The 21,933-nt window shown below is 47.0% G+C and overlaps 1 protein-coding gene across 1 annotated transcript in view; it reads left to right on the top strand.

The window, feature by feature from the left end:
* The window catches only part of kif5ab (kinesin family member 5A, b), a 192,455-nt gene that overhangs the window by 165,088 nt on the left and 5,434 nt on the right, over positions 1-21,933 (top strand). The window contains exons 15-23 of the mRNA XM_046312357.1: positions 617-763; positions 4,514-4,702; positions 5,413-5,530; positions 6,905-6,969; positions 7,072-7,163; positions 11,015-11,116; positions 16,559-16,619; positions 17,331-17,402; positions 20,166-20,270. Of these exons, the coding sequence (XP_046168313.1) occupies positions 617-763; positions 4,514-4,702; positions 5,413-5,530; positions 6,905-6,969; positions 7,072-7,163; positions 11,015-11,116; positions 16,559-16,619; positions 17,331-17,402; positions 20,166-20,270 (951 nt within the window). The remainder of the gene's footprint in view (positions 1-616; positions 764-4,513; positions 4,703-5,412; positions 5,531-6,904; positions 6,970-7,071; positions 7,164-11,014; positions 11,117-16,558; positions 16,620-17,330; positions 17,403-20,165; positions 20,271-21,933) is intronic.

The following is a 21,933-nucleotide window of genomic DNA, read 5'->3' on the forward strand; positions in this document are numbered from 1 at the left end:
CCTCTCTGCTCCCTCTCTACTCCTTCTGTGCTCCCTCTGTGCTCCCTCTGTGCTCCCTCTGTGCTCCCTCTCTGCTCCCTCTGTGCTCCATCTGTGCTCCCTCTGTGCTCCCTCTCTGCTCCCTCTGTGCTCCCTCTCTGCTCCCTCTGTGCACCCTCTCTGCTCCCTCTCTGCACCCTCTCTGCTCCCTCTCTGCTCCCCCTCTGCTCCCTCTCTGCTCCTTCTGTGCTCCCTCTCTGCTCCCTCTATGCTCCCTCTCTGCTCCCTCTCTTCTCCCTCTCTGCTCCCTCTGTACTCCCTCTGTGCTCCCTCTCTTCTCCCTCTCTGCTCCCTCTGTGCTCCCTCTCTGCTCCCTCTCTGCTCCCTCTCTGCTCCCCCTCTGCTCCCTCTCTGCTCCTTCTGTGCTCCCTCTCTGCTCCCTCCCTCCCCTCCTTTACTCCTTTGGTGGGTGTGTATGTGGGGGTTTGGTAGAAATGAAAAGTACTAATCATTTCTTCTTCTTCTTCTTCTTCTTCTTCTTCTTCTTCTTCTTCTTCTTCTTCTTCTTCTTCTTCTTCTTCTTCTTCTTCTTCTTCTTCTTCTTCTTCTTCTTCTTCTTCTTCTTCTTTTCCCCCAGGCCCACCTGATGCGTATCGAGGAGGACTTGTGTCATCTACAGGAAGTGAGTGTTCATCAGAGGAAACGCATTGCTGAGGTTCTCAACGGCCTGATGAGGGACCTTTCTGAGTTCAGTGCTATCGTGGGCAACAAGGACATCAAACTGGTCCGTACCATACTTTCCTTTAGCTGTAAACATATGACTTCTGACTTCAATTAACTGTTACTACTTGACCATTGATTCTTGAAACTTAATACTTTACTTTTACTTTAACAACAAGAACATCAAGCTGGTACGTCTGCTGTCACCAAGGTTACGGCATGTACGCCCATATTCAAAAAGAGTAGGACTGCGGATCTGTGATGCTGATCTAGGAGAGCTGTATTCTGGGAAACCCTCTCCTAGAAGACTGGAGGTGGAGGCTAGTTCACCTGTCCATGTGTCTATTTCATTATGATCTGAAAGTCTAAACAGATGTCCTGAGACTCTTACGTCAACATATGACTTAATCTTTTTCTAGTTAGAAAAACATTACTTTGAAGATTAGTTTTCTAAGGCCGTCAGCGAAAGAACATCAAACCAGATGTCAGAGAGAGAGAGAGAGAGAGAGAGAGAGAGAGAGAGAGAGAGAGAGAGAGAGAGAGAGAGAGAGAGAGAGAGAGAGAGAGAGAGAGAGAGAGAGAGAGAGAGAGAGAGAGAGAGAGAGAGAGAGAGAGAGAGAGAGAGAGAGAGAGAGAGAGAGAGAGAGAGCAGAGTTCTCTGTCAACAACAACACTGTTATCATATTTAGATTGTTATTGATGTGCTTGCACTCTCCGTCGCGCCTCGTTTCGGCGATGTCGTCTGATAAATTACTGTCAACATAATAGAAGTGTTTTTTATAAATGTTTGACCTATCTCTCCTCCTTTTATCTCCCTGTACCTGCCTCTCTCTCTCTGCCTCTCTGCCTCTCTCTGCCTCTCTCTGTCTCTCTCTCTCTCTCTCTCTGCCTCTCTCTCCCTCTCTCTGTCTCTCTCTCTCTCTCTGCCTCTCTCTGCCTCTCTCTGTCTCTCTCTCTGCCTCTCTCTGTCTCTCTCTCTGCCTCTCTCTGTCTCTCTCTGCCTCTCTCTCCCTCTCTCTGTCTCTCTCTCTCTCTCTCTCTCTCTCTCCCTCTCTCTGTCTCTCTCTCTGCCTCTCTCTGCCTCTCTCTGCCTCTCTCTCTCTGCCTCTCTCTGCCTCTCTCTGCCTCTCTCTCCCTCTCTCTGCCTCTCTCTCTCTCCCCTCTCTCTGCCTCTCTCTGCCTCTCTCTCTGCCTCTCTCTCCCTCTCTCTGCCTCTCTCTGCCTCTCTCTGCCTCTCTCTCCCTCTCTCTGCCTCTCTCTCCCTCTCTCTGCCTCTCTCTCCCTCTCTCTGCCTCTCTCTGCCTCTCTCTGTCTCTCTCTCTGCTCTCTGTCTCTCTCTCTGCCTCTCTCTGTCTCTCTCTGCCTCTCTCTCTGTCTCTCTCTCTGTCTCCCTCTCTCTCTCTCTCTCTGCCTCTCTCTCTGCCTCTCTCTGCCTCTCTCTGCCTCTCTCTCTGCCTCTCTCTGCCTCTCTCTCTGCCTCTCTCTCCCTCTCTCTGTCTCTCTCTCAATTCAATTTCAATTCAATGTAAATTTAAGGGGCTTTTATTGGCATGGGAATCATATGTTAACATTGCCAAAGCAAGTGAAGTAGATAATATTCAAAAGTTAAATGAACTATTAAAATGAACAGTAAACATTACACTCACAAAAGTTCCAAAAGAATAAAGCCATTTCAAATGTTATATTATTTCTATATTCAGTGTAATGATGTGCAAATAGTTAAAGTGCAAAGGGGAAATGAAATAATCATAAATATGGGTTATATTTACAATGGTGTTTGTTCTTCACTGGTTGCCCTTTTCTTGTGGAAACAGGTCACAAATCTTGCTGCTGTGATTGCGCACTGTGGTATTTCACCCAATAGATATGGGAGTTTATCAAAATTGGGTTTGTTTTAGAATTCTTTGTGGGTCTGTGTAATCTGAGGGAAATATGTGTCTCTAATATGGTCAAACATTTGGCAGGAGGTTAGGAAGTGCAGCTCAGTTTCCACCTCATTTTGTTGGCATGTGTGCACATAGCCTCTTTTCTTGAGAGCCAGGTCTGCCTATGGCGGCCTTTCTCAATAGCAAGGCTATGCTCACTGAGTCTGTACATAGTTTCCTTAATGTTTGGTTCAGTCACAGTGGTCAGGTATAACAGTGCCCCAGGACCAGCTTGCTTAGGGGACTCTTCTCCAAGTTCATCTCTCTGTAGGTGATGGCGTTGTTATGGAAGGTTTGGGAATCGCTTCCTTTTAGGTGGTTGTAGAATTTAACAGCTCTTTTCTGGATTTTGATAATTAGTGGGTATCGGCCTAATTCTGCTCTGCATGCATTATTTGGTGTTTTACGTTGTACACGGAGGATATTTTTCCATAATTTTGCATGCAGAGTCTCAATTTGGTGTTTGTCCCATTTTGTGAATTCTTGGTTGGTGAGCGGACCCCAGACCTCACAACCATAAAGGGCAATGTATTCTATGACTGATTCAAATATTTTTAGCCAGATCCTAATTGGTATGTCGAATTTGATGTTCCTTTTGATGGCGTAGAAGGCCGTTCACAGCTTTGTGGAAGTTACTTGTGGTGTTTAGGCTAAGGTATGTTTAGTTTTCTGTGTGCTCTAGGGCAACGGTGTCTAGATGGAATTTGTATTTGTGGTCCTGGCAACTGCACCTTTTTGTGTGTTTTTTGCCAGTTTTAACCTGTTTTAAGTTTTAACCACACTTGTTGTTTGTGTACATGGATTTTATAATGTCGTATGTTTTTCCCCCAACACCACTTTCCATCAGTTTGTACAGCAGACCCTCATGCCAGATTGAGTCAAAAGAAGACTTTTCCTTTGTTTTGGTTTGTTTGTCAATTAGGGTGTGTAGGGTGAATACGTGGTCTGTTTGTCAATTAGGGTGTGTAGGGTGAATACGTGGTCTGTTTGTCAATTAGGGTGTGTAGGGTGAATACGTGGTCTGTTTGTCAATTAGGGTGTGTAGGGTGAATACGTGGTCTGTTTGTCAATTAGGGTGTGTAGGGTGAATACGTGGTCTGTTTGTCAATTAGGGTGTGTAGGGTGAATACGTGGTTTGTCGTACGGTAAAATTTTGACATTTGCTCAGTACATTGTTTTCACTGAGGAGATGTACGAGTCTGCTGTAAATGATAATGCAGAGGATTTTCCCAAGGTTGCTGTTGACTCATATCCCACAGATGTTATTGGGGTCAAATTTGTCTCCACTTTTGTGGATTGGGGTGATCAGTCCTTCGTTCCAAATATTGGGGAAGGTGCCAGAGCTAAGGAAAATTGTTTAAGAATAGCCAATTGGAATTTGTGGTCTGTATATTTTATAATTTCATTGAGGATACCATCAATACCTCAGGCCTTTTTTGGTTGGAGGGTGATGAAAGAGGTGAGTGCTACAGTGCTACAGGCTACTTATTGTGTTCTGGAACAATGGTGGCCATCTTAAAGCATGTGGGGACTGGGATATGGAGCGATTGGTCTGGTCTGTGCATGCTCTGAGGACGCGGCTAGGGATGCCGTCTGGGCCAGCAGCCTTGCGAGGGTTAACACGTTTAAATGTTTTACTCACATCGGCCACGGAGAAGGAGGGGGGTGTGCGATGGTGACATTGTATTATCCTCAAAGCGGAGATGCTCTCTCTCGTTCTCTCCAGCTGTCTTTCTCTTTCTTTTCTCTGACCCCACTCTCTGTCTCTCAAATTCAAAAAGTCATTATTGGCATGGAGAGTGTAGCCATTTATATGATTGCCAATGCAAACATACAGGAACATATTGAATCAATGAAAATTGTCATCTTTCCCTCTCCTCCCCTCCTAGCCGATGGAGATAACGGGGGCGATCGAGGAGGAGTTTACAGTAGCTCGTCTCTACATCAGTAAGATCAAGTCAGAGGTCAAGTCCATGGTGAAACGCTGTCGTCAGCTAGAGAACCTTCAGATGGAGTTTCATAGGAAGATGGAGGAGACTGGAAGAGAGCTGTCCTCTTGCCAACTACTCATCTCACAGGTGACCCAATATGATTACCAATAGTACATTTTACTATGCACAAGGGGTAGGGCAAGTAGAGAGAGAGAGAGATAGATAGAGACAGAGAGAGAGAGAGAGAGACAGAGAGAGAGAGAGAGAGAGAGAGAGAGAGAGAGAGAGAGAGAGAGAGAGAGAGAGAGAGAGAGAGAGAGAGAGAGAGAGAGAGAGAGAGAGAGAGAGAGAGAGAGAGAGAGAGAGAGAGAGAGAGAGAGAGAGAGAGAGAGAGAGAGAGAGAGAGAGAGAGAGAGAGAGAGAGAGAGAGAGAGAGAGAGAGAGAGACACAGAGAGAGAGAAAGAGAGAGAGAGAGAGAGAGAGAGAGAGAGAGAGAGAGAGAGAGAGAGAGAGAGAGAGAGAGAGAGAGAGAGAGAGAGAGAGAGAGAGAGAGAGAGAGAGAGAGAGAGAGAGAGAGAGACTAAATGTTAGTGGGTATAGAAGTCTGAGTGTACACTCTTGTGGAGAGTTTATTTGAAGTGGAGAGCTGATTTACACTGATGCCCAATGTGTGGAAGTTATTTTGCGGTTGATTCCCATTGGTCCCAACGTTGGTACTAACATTGTGTGTGTGTGTGTGTGTGTGTGTGTGTGTGTGTGTGTGTGTGTGTGTGTGTGTGTGTGTGTGTGTGTGTGTGTGTGTGTGTGTGTGTGTGTGTGTGTGTGTGTGTGTGTGTGTGTGTGTGTGTGTGCGCAGCATGAGGTGAAGATCCGTTCCCTGACAGAGTACATTCAGAACGTAGAGCAGAAGAAGAGCCAGCTGGAGGAGAACGTTGACTCTCTGAGTGAAGAACTGGACAAACTGCAGGCTCAAGGTATAACAGTACAATACACTATAACACTCCACAGAAAATCTGGACCTCAAAAGCCAGTTCCACTGCATTGTTCCCTCTAATCTGGGACTAATTTAGACCTGGGGACACCAGGTGGGTGATTCCCCTCTAATCTGGGACTAATTTAGACCTGGGACACCAGGTGGGTGATTCCCCTCTAATCTGGGACTGATTTAGACCTGGGACACCAGGTGGGTGATTCCCCTCTAATCGGGGACTGATTTAGACCTGGGGACACCAGGTGGGTGATTCCCCTCTAATCTGGGACTAATTTAGACCTGGGACACCAGGTGGGTGATTCCCCTCTAATCGGGGACTAATTTAGACCTGGGACACCCCTGCTCCAACACAGGATAACTATGACTCCTCCCTGAGTGAAGAACAGACCAAACTCCAGGCACAAGGTAAAACTACTGCCTCTACCAACACACTACACAGAGCCTTACAGTAAAACACACGACATTACAACCTAAAAACACACTATACACTCTGACAACAGGATAACTATGACTCTCTGAGTGAAGAGCTGGCTAACCTTCAGGTGCAAGGTAAAAACTCCTGGCCCATGGTACTTGGCTCAATGACTCACACTACAAAAGTGTAGCACAGTGTGACCAGCGAAGGTGAAATTAGGGGTGGCATGCACCCCAAAAATCTGAGCTTGTACAAAGTACGTGAAGATGACTAGGGGTGGTCCGGAGGGGGGCTCGGCCCACCCCCTTCCATAAATTAGAGAATTTAGCATTTTTCAAACACCCGAAACAGCTTCTTCCTTTAATCTATTCATTATGATTTTTTTAATGTAAAAAAAACATGTCAATTTTTCTGCATATTTAAGCATATCTCTTGAGCTGTCTGTATCCTCCTGGCGGATGTTTTTTTTTAAAGAAAAAGATAGTTAGACAAGCTAGCTACTCTAACTTAATTGATATACTGAAATGGCTTCTGGGTATATAGTTCTGAGTTTGGGAACCTATCTGGGCTAGCTAAAGCCAACTTCAAAAAACATTTATATGACATTTTATATTTAAAAAAAACGACATATCTGCGGTGGCACGTGCTCCTCTGTTCCTGTGCCCCTGTGCCCCAGTGCTCCTGTGCTCCTGTGCCCCTATGCCCCAGTGCTCCTGTGCCCCTATGCCCCAGTGCTCCTGTGCTCCTGTGCCCCTATGCCCCAGTGCTCCTGTGCCCCTATGCCCCAGTGCTCCTGTGCCCCAGTGCTCCTGTGCCCCTGTGCCCCAGTGCTCCTGTGCCCCTGTGCCCCAGTTCTCCTGTGCCCCCTAGGGGCATGACACATCAGGTTGAAATGACCAGCTTTGTAGGCGTACACTAAAATGCAATGTGTGTGTGTTTCAGAGAGCATGTCAGCAGGGACAAAGGGAGAGAATCAGACAGACGTTGAGGAGTCTGCTAATGTCAAGGTAACCTGGTTACAGACTGTGGGACGGGGAGGATCCCATTTATCACAGAGACTCATTGGTAATGTGAGTGTGTGTTTTAGCCTGTCTTTCTCCCTGTTTCAGATGGAGGCTCACCGTGAGACCCACCACAAGCAGCTGGGACGTCTCAGAGACGACATCAACGAGAAACAGAAGATCATTGACGACCTCACTGAGTCAGTACCTCTCTCCCACTCTCTCCTCTCTCTTTCACTGAGTCAGTACCTCTCTCTTTCACTGAGTCAGTACCTCTCTCTTTCACTGAGTCAGTACCTCTCTCTTTCACTGAGTCAGTACCTCTCTCTTTCACTGAGTCAGTACCTCTCTCTTTCACTGAGTCACTACCTCTCTCTTTCACTGAGTCACTACCTCTCGCTCATCTCCCTTTCACTGAGTCAGTACCTCTCTCTTTCACTGAGTCAGTACCTCTCTCTTTCACTGAGTCACTACCTCTCGCTCATCTCCCTTTTACTGAGTCAGTACCTCTCTCTTTCACTGAGTCAGTACCTCTCTCTTTCACTGAGTCACTACCTCTCGCTCATCTCCCTTTTACTGAGTCAGTACCTCTCTCTTTCACTGAGTCAGTACCTCTCTCTTTCACTGAGTCACTACCTCTCGCTCATCTCCCTTTCACTGAGTCAGTACCTCTCTCTTTCACTGAGTCAGTACCTCTCTCTTTCACTGAGTCACTACCTCTCGCTTATCTCCCTTTCACTGAGTCAGTACCTCTCTCTTTCACTGAGTCACTACCTCTCGCTCATCTCCCTTTTACTGAGTCAGTACCTCTCTCTTTCACTGAGTCACTACCTCTCGCTCATCTCCCTTTTACTGAGTCAGTACCTCTCTCTTTCACTGAGTCACTACCTCTCGCTCATCTCCCTTTTACTGAGTCAGTACCTCTCTCTTTCACTGAGTCACTACCTCTCGCTCATCTCCCTTTTACTGAGTCAGTACCTCTCTCTTTCACTGAGTCACTACCTCTCGCTCATCTCCCTTTTACTGAGTCAGTACCTCTCTCTTTCACTGAGTCACTACCTCTCGCTCATCTCTCTTTCACTGAGTCAGTACCTCTCTCTTTCACTGAGTCACTACCTCTCGCTCATCTCCCTTTTACTGAGTCAGTACCTCTCTCTTTCACTGAGTCACTACCTCTCGCTCATCTCCCTTTTACTGAGTCAGTACCTCTCTCTTTTACTGAGTCAGTACCTCTCTCTTTCACTGAGTCAGTACCTCTCTCTTTCACTGAGTCACTACCTCTCGCTCATCTCCCTTTTACTGAGTCAGTACCTCTCTCTTTCACTGAGTCAGTACCTCTCTCTTTCACTGAGTCACTACCTCTCGCTCATCTCCCTTTTACTGAGTCAGTACCTCTCTCTTTCACTGAGTCACTACCTCTCGCTCATCTCCCTTTTACTGAGTCAGTACCTCTCTCTTTTACTGAGTCAGTACCTCTCTCTTTCACTGAGTCAGTACCTCTCTCTTTCACTGAGTCACTACCTCTCGCTCATCTCCCTTTTACTGAGTCAGTACCTCTCTCTTTCACTGAGTCAGTACCTCTCTCTTTCACTGAGTCACTACCTCTCGCTCATCTCCCTTTTACTGAGTCAGTACCTCTCTCTTTCACTGAGTCACTACCTCTCGCTCATCTCTCTTTCACTGAGTCAGTACCTCTCTCTTTCACTGAGTCACTACCTCTCGCTCATCTCCCTTTTACTGAGTCAGTACCTCTCTCTTTCACTGAGTCACTACCTCTCGCTCATCTCCCTTTTACTGAGTCAGTACCTCTCTCTTTCACTGAGTCAGTACCTCTCTCTTTCACTGAGTCACTACCTCTCTCTTTCACTGAGTCAGTACCTCTCTCTTTCACTCGCTCATCTCCCTTTCACTGAGTCAGTACCTCTCTCTTTCACTGAGTCAGTACCTCTCTCTTTCACTGAGTCAGTACCTCTCTCTTTCACTCGCTCATCTCCCTTTCACTGAGTCAGTACCTCTCTCTTTCACTGAGTCAGTACCTCTCGCTCATCTCCCTTTTACTGAGTCAGTACCTCTCTCCCACTTGCTTATCTCCCTTTCACTGAGTCAGTACCTCTCTCCCACTCGCTCCTCTCCCTTTCACTGAGTTAGTACCTCTCTCCTCTCTCTTTTACTGAGTCAGTACCTCTCTCTTTTACTGAGCCAGTACCTCTCTCTCCCACTCGCTCATCTCCCTTTCACTGAGTCAGTACCTCTCTCCCACTCGCTCCTCTCCCTTTCACTGAGTCAGTACCTCTCTCCTCTCCCTTTCACTGAGTCAGTACCTCTCCTTTTCACTGAGTCAGTACCTCTCTCCCCTCCTCTCCCTTTCACTGAGTCAGTACCTCTCTCCCCCTCTCTCCTCTCCCTTTCACTGAGTCAGTACCTCTCCTCTCCCTCTCTCCTCTCCCTTTCACTGAGTCAGTACCTCTCTCCCCTCTCTCCTCTCCCTTTCACTGAGTCAGTACCTCTCCTCTCCCTCTCTCCTCTCCCTTTCACTGAGTCAGTACCTCTCTCCCCTCTCTCCTTTCCCTTTCACTGAGTCAGTACCTCTCTCCCCCTCTCTCATCTCCCTTTCACCTAGTCAGTACCTTCTTCTCATTCTCTCTCCTCTCTCAATCTTCTTCTCACCTTTCATCTCCCTCTTGTTGTAATTCTATGCTATATTTCAGTGTCACCTGGCACCAGCATCTGTAACATCTTTGTGTAATATTTGCACCCAGAACCAAATCTCTGCTGTCAGATTAATCTCTGCTGTTTGAGTAATCTCTGCTGTTTGAGTAATCTCTGCTGTTTGAGTAATCTCTGCTGTCTGAGTAATCTCTGCTGTTTGAGTAATCTCTGCTGTTTGAGTAATCTCTGCTGTCTGAGTAATCTCTGCTGTTTGAGTAATGCAGTACTGCAGTGTGGGTCCCAATGTTATCTATTAACACCAGACTGTCTCTATAGTTACCCTGTTGTCTATTAACTCCAGACTGTCTCTATAGTTACCCTGTTGTCTATTAACACCAGACTGTCTCTATAGTTACCCTGTTGTCTATTAACACCAGACTGTCTCTATAGTTACCCTGTTGTCTATTAACACCAGACTGTTTCTATAGTTACCCTGTTGTCTATTAACACCAGACTGTCTCTATAGTTACCCTGTTGTCTATTAACACCAGACTGTCTCTATAGTTACCCTGTTGTCTATTAACACCAGACTGTTTCTATAGTTACCCTGTTGTCTATTAACACCAGACTGTCTCTATGGTTACCCTGTTGTCTATTAACTCCAGACTGTCTCTATAGTTACCCTGTTGTCTATTAACTCCAGACTGTCTCTATGGTTACCCTGTTGTCTATTAACACCAGACTGTCTCTATAGTTACCCTGTTGTCTATTAACACCAGACTGTTTCTATAGTTACCCTGTTGTCTATTAACACCAGACTGTCTCTATGGTTACCCTGTTGTCTATTAACTCCAGACTGTCTCTATAGTTACCCTGTTGTCTATTAACTCCAGACTGTCTCTATAGTTACCCTGTTGTCTATTAACACCAGACTGTCTCTATAGTTACCCTGTTGTCTATTAACACCAGACTGTTTCTATAGTTACCCTGTTGTCTATTAACTCCAGACTGTCTCTATAGTTACCCTGTTGTCTATTAACACCAGACTGTCTCTATAGTTACCCTGTTGTCTATTAACACCAGACTGTCTCTATAGTTACCCTGTTGTCTATTAACACCAGACTGTTTCTATAGTTACCCTGTTGTCTATTAACACCAGACTGTCTCTATAGTTACCCTGTTGTCTATTAACACCAGACTGTCTCTATAGTTACCCTGTTGTCTATTAACTCCAGACTGTCTCTATAGTTACCCTGTTGTCTATTAACTCCAGACTGTCTCTATAGTTACCCTGTTGTCTATTAACTCCAGACTGTCTCTATGGTTACCCTGTTGTCTATTAACACCAGACTGTTTCTATAGTTACCCTGTTGTCTATTAACTCCAGACTGTCTCTTTCTAGTCATAACTGTCGTCTTCATCTGGAGTTGGAGCATCTGAGGAGCGACTTTGACCGTCTCATGAGACAGGAGCACCAGAAGAGTCTGCAACTGGAGGAGCTGACGTTAGTCACACACACACACACACACACACACACACACACACACACACACACACACACACACACACACACACACACACACACACACACACACACACACACACACACACACACACACACACACACACACACACACACACACACACACACACACACACACACACACACACACACACACACACACACACTGTAGCAGGCTAAAGGGGTGGGGTTTCCACGTCACCAAGTTAAACGGGGGAATTTATTACGGAGATTTGCACACTGTGGGAAAGGGGGGTATATTCAGCAACCAGTTCACAGTCCACAATTCGTTCTCGTTGTCCTTTCCGTTCTCCAGGGGTAAAAAGGGTCAAACTGGTTCGGTAGACAGTGGGGGGTAATCCTAACACTCAGGTCCTCAGTCAAACTGGTTCGGTACACAGTGGGGGTAATCCTAACACTCAGGTCCTCAGTCAAACCGATTCCGTAGACAGTCGGGGTAATTCTAACACTCAGGTCCTCAGTCAAACCGATTCGGTAGACAGTTGGGGTAATCAGACTGTCAAGGTCTCATCGGGTAATCACACAGATAATTCTCTCTCTTCTCACACTCTCCTTACCACACCTTTCCCTCTCAGTCCTCTCCCTGTTTGTGCATCCTGCTTCCTCTTTTATCCCCAAGCTCTCCATGGCTTAATGATCTACAGCCTCGCCTCGTTGGGGACGGAAGTCCATATAAGGCTCTGGGGTGGAGCCAGCGGGCTACAAGATATCTCCCTTCAATTACCAATCCCCTCACCTCTCCCTGCCATCTGCCACAACACACACACACACACACACACACACACACACACACACACACACACACACACACACACACACACACACACACACACACACACACACACACACACACACACACACACACACACACACACACACACACACACACACACACACACACACACACACACACACATACACTGTCTCATGAGTCAGGAGCATCACAACAGCCAGAGGAACTGAGTCCCAAACCGCTTCCTAGTCCCTACCCTTCCCCCTTAATTCAAAAGGGATTTTTAATTGACACGTGCAAGCCGGGCAATTTACTTGAACTTTGAGGACAGTGGCGTTGACCCCAAAGTGTTGCGGCACACATCACATCAGACGATTAGCTGGGAGCAATGGCTCCTTCATTGTGAAAACGCCTCTTAAGTCAAACCCTCTTAAACTTTAGATGTTTGCAGAGCATCTACCATGTTATTAATCTACCATGTTATTAATCTACCATGTTACTAATCTACCATGTTATTAATCTACCATGTTATTAATCTACCATGTTATTAATCTACCATGTTATTAATCTACCATGTTACTAATCTACCATGTTATTAATCTACCATGTTACTAATCCACCATGTTATTAATCCACCATGTTATTAATCTACCATGTTATTAATCTACCATGTTATTATTATTCCACAATATTATTAGTATTATTGTTATTCCACCATATTATTATTATTATTGTTATTCCACCATATTATTGTTATTCCACCATATTATTATTATTCCACCATATTATTATTATTCCACCATATTATTAGTATTATTGTTATTCCACCATATTATTATTATTCCACCATATTATTGTTATTATTATTATTCCACCATATTATTAGTATTATTGTTATTCCACCATATTATTAGTATTATTGTTATTCCACCATATTATTATTATTATTGTTATTCCACCATATTATTGTTATTCCACCATATTATTATTATTCCACCATATTATTATTATTCCACCATATTATTATTATTCCACCATATTATTAGTATTATTGTTATTCCACCATATTATTATTATTCCACCATATTATTGTTATTATTATTATTCCACCATATTATTAGTATTATTGTTATTCCACCATATTATTAGTATTATTGTTATTCCACCATATTATTATTATTCCACCATATTATTATTATTCCACCATATTATTATTATTATTATTATTCCACCATATTATTAGTATTATTGTTATTCCACCATATTATTGTTATTCCACCATATTATTAGTATTATTGTTATTCCACCATATTATTAGTATTATTGTTATTCCACCATATTATTATTATTCCACCATATTATTGTTATTATTATTATTCCACCATATTATTAGTATTATTGTTATTCCACCATATTATTATTATTCCACCATATTATTGTTATTATTATTATTCCACCATATTATTGTTATTCCACCATATTATTATTATTCCACCATATTATTATTATTCCACCATATTATTATTATTCCACCATATTATTAGTATTATTGTTATTCCACCATGTTATTGTTATTGTCACGCCTTGGTCATTATATTTTGTGTTTTTGGTATATGTTTGGGTAAGCCAGGGTGTGACATGGGTTTATATGTTGTGTTTCGTATTGGGGTTTGTAGTAATTGGGATTGTGTATGATTAGGGGTGTGTCTAGTTAGGCTTGGCTGCCTGAGGCGATTCTCAATTGGAGTCAGCTGCTTATCGTTGTCTCTGATTGGTAACCGTATTTAGGTAGCCTGAGTTCGCGTTGTATTTTGTGGGTGTTTGTTCCTGTCTCTGTGTTGTAGTCACCAGATAGGCTGTAATAGGTTTCACGTTTCGTTTGTTGTTTTCATATACAGTTATTTCATGTACCACGATTATTTCCATTAAAGTCATGAATAACCTACACGCTGCATTTCGGTCCGACTCTCTTCATACAACAGACGAACGTCGTTACAGAAACACACACCACTCACAGACCGAGCAGCGTGTGAACTGGCAGGATCTGAAGGAGGACGTTATGGACAGCAGAAGCATGGAGTATACGACGTGGGAAGAAATCGACAGGTGGGCGGCCGACCCAGAGCGAGTGCAGGAGCCCGCCTGGGATTCCCTACAGCAATGCGAAGAGGGCTATAAACGTATGGAGTCGAAAAGGAAAGCACGGCTATACAGAGCGAAAACTGAAAGTAACAGGGGAAAGCGCAGAGAGAGAGTGGCTGAGTCAGGAGTCAGACCTGAGCCTACTCTCCCTGTTAATCATGAAGAGCAGTTGCAGTGGGAGAGACTGCACCATTTGGAGATTTGGACATGGGAGGAGGAATTAGACGGTAAAGGACCCTGGGCGCAGCCGGGAGAATATCGCCGTCCCAAGGAGGAAATAGAAGCAGCTAAAGCGGAGAGGCGCAGGTATGAGGAAGCAGCACGGCGACGCGGTTGGAAACCGGAAAGTCACCCCAAAAAATGTATTGGGGGGGGCTAGAAGGGAGAATAGTTATGCCAGGTAGGAGACCTGCGCATACTCCCTGTGCTCACCGTTGGGCTAGAGAGACCGGGCAGGCACCGTGTTATGCTATGGAGCGCACGGTGTTTCCAGTGCGGGTGCAGAGCCAGCTGCGGCACATACCAGCCTTTCCTATGGGCCGGGCTAGAGTGGGCATCGAGCCAGGTAAGCTTGGGCAGGCTCGGTGCTCAAGAGCTCCAGTGCGCCTGCACGGTCCGGTCTATCCAGAGCCACCTCTACACACCAGTCCTCCGGTAGCAGCTCCCCGCACCAGGCTTCCTGTGCATGTCATCGCGCCAGTACCACCAGTTCCAGCACCACGCACCAGGCCTCCAGTGCGCCTCGCCTGTTCAGCGCAGCCAGCGCTTTTCTCCTCTCCTGCGCTGATGGAGTCTCCCGCCTGTTTAGCGCAGCCAGAGCCTTTCTCCTCTCCTGCGCTGCCGGAGTCTCCCGCCTGTTTAGCACAGCCAGAGCCTTTCTCCTCTCCTGCGCTGCCGGAGTCTCCCGCCTGTTTAGCTCAGCCAGAGCTTTTCTCCTCTCCTGCGCTGCCGGAATCTCCCGCCTGTTTAGCGCAGCCAGAGCCTTTCTCCTCTCCTGCGCTGCCGGAGTCTCCTGTCTGCCCAGCGCCGCCAGTGCTCCCAGCTCCGCCAGTGCTCCCAGTCTGCCCAGCGCCGCTAGTGCTCCCAGTCTGCCCAGTGCTCCCAGTCTGCCCAGCGCCGCCAGTGCCCCCAGTCTGCCCAGTGCTCCCAGTCTGCCCAGCACCGCCAGTCGGCCCAGCGTCGCCAGTCTGCCAGGATCCGCCAGAAGTGCCAGTCTGCCAGGATCCGCCAGAAGTGCCAGTCTGCCAAGATCTTCTAGATCGGCCAGACAACCTGAATCATCCAGTTCCACCAGCCAGCCAGGATTTACCGGAGCCTACTACCTGCCTGACCTTCCTCTCAGTACTGAGCTTCCTCTCAGTACTGTGCTTCCTCTCAGTACTGGGCTGCCTCTCTGTACCGGGCTTCCCCTCAGTACCAGGCTGCTTCTGTCCAGGGCTGCCCCTCTGTTCCGGGCTGCCCCTCGGTCCCGGGCTGCCCCTCTGTCCCGGGCTGCCCCTCTGTCCCGAGCTGCCTATCTGTCCTGAGATGCCCCTATGTCCTGAGACGCCCCTCTGTCCTGAGCTGCCCCTCAGTCCCGAGCTGCCCCTCAGTCCCGGGCTGCCCCTCTGTCCTGAGATGCCCTTCTGTCCCGAGCCAGGGTGTGACATGGGTTTATATGTTGTGTTTCGTATTGGGGTTTGTAGTAATTGGGATTGTGTATGATTAGGGGTGTGTCTAGTTAGGCTTGGCTGCCTGAGGCGATTCTCAATTGGAGTCAGCTGCTTATCATTGTCTCTGATTGGGAACCGTATTTAGGTAGCCTGAGTTCGCGTTGTATTTTGTGGGTGTTTGTTCCTGTCTTAGTGTTGTAGTCACCAGATAGGCTGTAATAGGTTTCACGTTTCGTTTGTTGTTTTCATATACAGTTATTTCATGTACCGCGATTATTTCCATTAAAGTCATGAGTAACCTACACGCTGCATTTCGGTCTGACTCTCTTCATACGTTACAGTTATTCCACCATGTTATTGTTATTTCACCATATTATTGTTATTCCATCACATTCCAGGGGAAGGGGAAGGTGGAGGAGGATGAAGGGGGAGGGGGATGGAGGAGGAAGGAGGAGGGAGGAGGAAGGAGGAGGAGGGAAGAGGAAGGGGGAGGAGGAGGAAGGTACTACTAGGGAGTGAATTGAGACCAGCTGTCTGTTTATTTACCACTCTGACTGACCACCAAGAACACAACATATAACTGACTGAACATACTCTGGGTTACACACACACACACACACACACACACGCACACGCACACGCACACGCACACGCACACGCGCACGCACACACACGCACACACACGCACACGCACACACACACACACACTGAACATTCTCTGGGCTAAACAACCTATAAAATAAATGTGTAGTAGCAGCCTAATATATGCCTACTTTACATCTAAGCACAGCATGAATGCATTTATTCATGTCAAGTGGTACTGAATCTGTTTGTATATATTTATGTTTTTGCTCTTTATTAACTCTGTATACCCAGATTTCTTCATGAACGCCACGAGCAGTCTAAGCAGGACCTTAAAGGGCTGGAGGAGACTGTTGTAAGTATATCTGTCTCCCTCTTTCAATACCCCCCCCCCCCCCTCTCTCTCTCTCTCTCCCTCCCCCCCTCTCTTCTCTCTCTCTCTCTCTCTCTCTCTCTCTCTCTCTCTCTCTCTCTCTCTCTCTCTCTCTCTCTCTCTCTCCCCCTCTCTCTCTCTCTCTCTCTCTTCCTTCCTACCTCCCTCCCTCTCTCTGTCGCTATCTCTCTCTCTCTCTCTTCCTTCCTACCTCCCTCCCTCTCTCTGTCGCTATCTCTCTCTCTGTCTCTTTCTCAATTCAATTCAATTCAAGGGGCTTTATTGGCATGGGAAACATGTGTTAACATTGCCAAAGCAAGTCTTTCTCTCTCTCTGTCTCTTCCACCATCTCTTTCTGACATTCAGTTGAATCAACTGTAGGATAATTTGACCACGACCCATTAATGTACCTCTCCCTCACTTTCTCTCACTATCTCTCTCTCTCTCCCTAATTTTCTCTATCTCTCTCTCTTTGTGCAAACCTGTCTTGCTTTCCTCCATCCCTCCCTCCCTCCCTGACCTCTCTGTTTAAAGGCTCGAACTCCAGAACTCCAGACTCTCCATCCCCTCCATCCCTCCCTCCCTCCCTCCCTGACTTTCTCTTTCTCTCTGTTTAAAGGCTCGTGAACTCCAGACTCTCCATCCCTCCATCCCTCCCTCCCTCCCTGACTTTCTCTTTCTCTCTGTTTAAAGGCTCGTGAACTCCAGACTCTCCACAACCTGAGGAAGCTTTTTGTTCAAGACCTCACGATTCGAGTCAAAAGAGTGAGTGAATAAAGGAGAAGAAGGAAGAGAAGAAGTGGAGGGAGGGAGGGAGAGGGTGATGGAGGGAGGGAGGGAGAGGGTGGTGGAGGGAGGGAGGGAGGGAGGGAGGTGGTGGAGGGAGGGAGGGAGGGTGATGGAGGGAGGGAGAGGATGATGGAGGAGGGAGGGAGGGGGAGGGAGGGAGGGAGAGGGGATGGAGGGAGGGAGAGGAGGGATGGAGGGGAGGGAGGGAGGGAGGGAGGGAGGGAGGGAGGGAGAGGATGATAAAGGAGGGAGGGAGGGAGGGAGGGAGGGAGGGGGGATGATGATGAAGGAGGGAGGGAGAGGATGATGAAGGAGGGAGGGAGAGGATGATAAAGGAGGGAGGGAGAGGATGATAAAGGAGGGAGGGAGAGGATGATAAAGGAGGGAGGGAGAGGATGATAAAGGAGGGAGGGAGAGGATGATAAAGGAGGGAGGGAGAGGATGATAAAGGAGGGAGGGGGAGAGGATGATAAAGGAGGGAGGGAGAGGATGATAAAGGAGGGAGGGAGAGGATGATAAAGGAGGGAGGGAGAGGATGATAAAGGAGGGAGGGAGAGGATGATAAAGGAGGGAGGGAGAGGATGATAAAGGAGGGAGGGAGAGGATGATAAAGGAGGGAGGGAGAGGATGATAAAGGAGGGAGGGAGAGGATGGGAGGGAGGGAGAGGATGATGAAGGAGGGAGGGAGAGGATGATAAAGGAGGGAGGGAGAGGATGATAAAGGAGGGAGGGAGAGGATGATGAAGGAGGGAGGGAGAGGATGATGAAGGAGGGAGGGAGAGGATGATGAAGGAGGGAGGGAGGGATGATGAAGGAGGGAGGGGAGAGGATGATGAAGGAGGGAGGGAGAGGATGATAAAGGAGGGAGGGAGAGGATGATAAAGGAGGGAGGGAGAGGATGATAAAGGAGGGAGGGAGAGGATGATAAAGGAGGGAGGGAGAGGATGATAAAGGAGGGAGGGAGAGGATGATAAAGGAGGGAGGGAGAGGATGATAAAGGAGGGAGGGAGGGAGGGAGGGAGAGAATGATGAAGGATGGAGGGAGAGGGTGATGGAGGGAGAGGATGATGAAAGAGGGAGGGAGAGGATGATGGGAGAGGATGATGAAGGAGGGAGGGAGACGGTGATAGAGGAAGGGAGAGGATGATGAAGGAGGGAGGGAGGGAGAGGGTGATGGAGGTTAGGGAGAGGATGATGGAGGAGGGAGGGAGAGGATGATGGACGGAGGGAGAGGAAGATGGACGGAGGGAGAGGATGATGGACGGAGGGAGAGGATGATGAAGAGGGGGGAGAGGAAAAATGAAGGAGGGAGGGGGAGGATGAAGGAGGAGGCAGAGGATGATGAAGGAGGGAGAGGATGATGAAGGAGGGAGGGAGAGGATGATGGAGGAGGGAGGGAGAGGATGAGGGAGGGAGGGAGGGAGAGGATGATGAAGGAGGGAGGGAGAGGATGATGGAGGGAGGGAGGGAGAGGATGATGGAGGAGGGAGGGAGAGGATGATGGAGAGAGGGAGAGGATGATGGAGGGAGGGAGAGGATGATGAAGGAGGGAGGGAGAGGATGAAGGAGGGAGGGAGAGGATGATGGAGGAGGGAGGGAGAGGATGATGAAGGAGGGAGGGAAAGGATGATGAAGGAGGGAGGGAGAGGATGATGGAGGAGGGAGGGAGAGGATGATGAAGTAGAGAGGGAGAGGATGAATGAAGGAGGGAGGGGATGATGGAGGGAGGGAGAGGATGATGGAGGAGGGAGGGAGAGGATGATGAAGGAGGGAGGGAGAGGATGATGAAGGAGGGAGGGAGAGGATGATGAAGTCAGGAGGGAGAGGATGATGGGGGAGGGAGAGGATGATGGAGGGAGGGAGTGATGAAGTAGGGAGAGGATGATGAAGGAGGGAGGGAGAGGATGAAGGAGGGAGGGAGAGGATGAGGGAGGGAGAGGATGAAGGGGAGGGAGAGGATGATGAAGGAGGGAGGGAGAGGATGATGAAGGAGGGAGGGAGAGGATGATGAAGGAGGGAGGAGGAGAGGATGATGAAGGAGAGAGGGAGATGATGATGAAAGAGGGAGATGATGATGAAGGGGGGAGGGAGAGGATGATGAAGGATGGAGAGGATGAAGGAGGGAGAGAGAGGATGATGAAGGGGGGAGGGAGAGGATGATGAATGAGGGGGGGAGGATGAAGAATGAAGGAGGGAGAGGATTATGGAGGAGGGAGGGAGAGGATGAAGAATGAAGGAGGGAGAGGATGATGGGAGAGGATGATGGAGGAGGGAGGGAGAGGATGATGAAGGAGGGAGGGGATGATGAAGGAGGGAGGGAGAGGATGATGAAGGAGAGAGGGAGATGATGATGAAGGATTGAGAGGAGGAATGAAGGAGGAAGGGAGAGGATGATGAAGGGGAGAGGATGATGAAGGAGGAAGATAATCATGTCAACTATTTTTTTATTTTATTTTATTTTTTACCTTTATTTAACCAGGCAAGTCAGTTAAGAACATATTCTTATTTTCAATGACGGCCTGGGAACAGTGGCTTACTGCCTGTTCAGGGGCGGAACGACAGATTTGTACGTTGTCAGCTCGGGGGTTTGAACTCGCAACATTCCGGTGACTAGTCCAACGCTTTAACCACTAGGCTACCCTGCTGCCCAGTAGTTCATAACATATACTGTGATCTTAACCACATCTCTCTCTCTCTCTCTCCCTCCAACTCATCCCTCCCCCATCCCCCCATCCACAGCATTCAGAGATGGAGCGAGATGAGAGCGGGGGATCTAGCCACCAAAAGCAGAAGATTTCCTTCCTTGAGAACAACCTGGACCAGCTTACAAAGGTTCACAAACAGGTGGGCGGTTGAATGGTTCGTTGTGTTGTGTAGAGCAGACGAGCTCTGGGCCCATCCTAACAAAAAGCCTCGGAGTGTTGATATAATAACTCATCTGATCATAATGAATAATGGTCAGTGGTGGGGATCCGATCCTAAATCAGCACTCCTACTCTGAGATGCTAAAATGGGTTTTACTCCTCTCCATACCCTACTGAAGCAAATCCTTTTTCTATTCCATACACACCTGCAGTATGACTTACTGCTGAGGCACCAGAGCTCAATGAGTAGGAGAAGGATCAAATGGACCAAGCAAACGGTATTAGTTCTGGCTGTGCTGTTAGTCATTACTAGCCTCTGGCTACGAGCCAGCTACATCAATCACCCTGCATTGCAGATAAAAGTCCCCTGAAAAACAAGGCAGCAGGCAATGTTATGTTACCTAATACTGGTACTACTACTGCAATACAATGTTATGTTACCTACTACTGGTACTACTACTGCAATACAATGTTATGTTACCTACTACTGGTACTACTACTGCAATACAATGTTATGTTACCTACTGCTGGTACTACTACTGCAATACAATGTTATGTTACCTACTACTGGTACTACTGCAATACAATGTTATGTTACCTACTGCTGGTACTACTACTGCAATACAATGTGGCTTTATCCAACTGCATGTCTGATAGTAAGACTTTGGGAACAAACTAGCAGACACAGCTCACACGGATGGACAGACACGGACAGACACACACACTGCAGCAGTATCAACCTCAAACTCACACACACATAACCTGCTGATAGAGGCCACACACACACACACACACACACACACACACACACACACACACACACACACACACACACACACACACACACACACACACACACACACACACACACACACACACACACACACACACACACACACACACACACACACACACACACACACACACAGGGAACAGGGAATATGATGTCTTTGAAATGCAATATATTGTTGTCTATCACACGCCATACCTAGGTTCAAATACTGTTTCAATTATTTCAATGACCTTACCCTGTTTAGAAATATTCAACTATTGTTTTATTTGAAAATAGAAGTAGTTGAATATTTCAATTTGGAAGTACACTTGGAAAGTGTCTGCATGCATTTGAAAATACTTAAATACACTGAGTATTAAATAAATTACTGTTTGTCTGAAGGCTCATCTTTTAACACTCTCTATATTGGTTGTTGATTCATCTGACATTGTGCCCTTCAGCAAGACACTTCACCTTTAACCACTCCCTCTCTCTCTCTCTCTCTCTCTCTCTCTCTCTCTCTCTCTCTCTCTCTCTCTCTCTCTCTCTCTCTCTCTCTCTCTCTCTCTCTCTCTCAATTCAATTCAATTCAATTCAATTTGCATTATTGGCATGACGTAACAATGTACATATTGCCAAAGCTTATTTTGGATATTTACAATATGAAAATGAGAATCAATATTGTCAAAGGGACAACAGTAACAAAGGGTCAAAATAACCAACACATTCAACACTAACAATAAGCATACAGTAGAGGACATGTGCCTACTCTCATCAGAGAGGTCTTTGAAACCTTGGATAATTTTATATTTTTGACATGTTGTCAGGAAATGCAGCTCCGTCTCAGCTCTCTCTCTCTCTTCCTCTCCCT

The sequence above is a fragment of the Oncorhynchus gorbuscha genome, linkage group LG18 (genome assembly GCF_021184085.1).
Source record: "Oncorhynchus gorbuscha isolate QuinsamMale2020 ecotype Even-year linkage group LG18, OgorEven_v1.0, whole genome shotgun sequence".
Classification (NCBI taxonomy): Eukaryota; Metazoa; Chordata; class Actinopteri; order Salmoniformes; family Salmonidae; genus Oncorhynchus; species Oncorhynchus gorbuscha.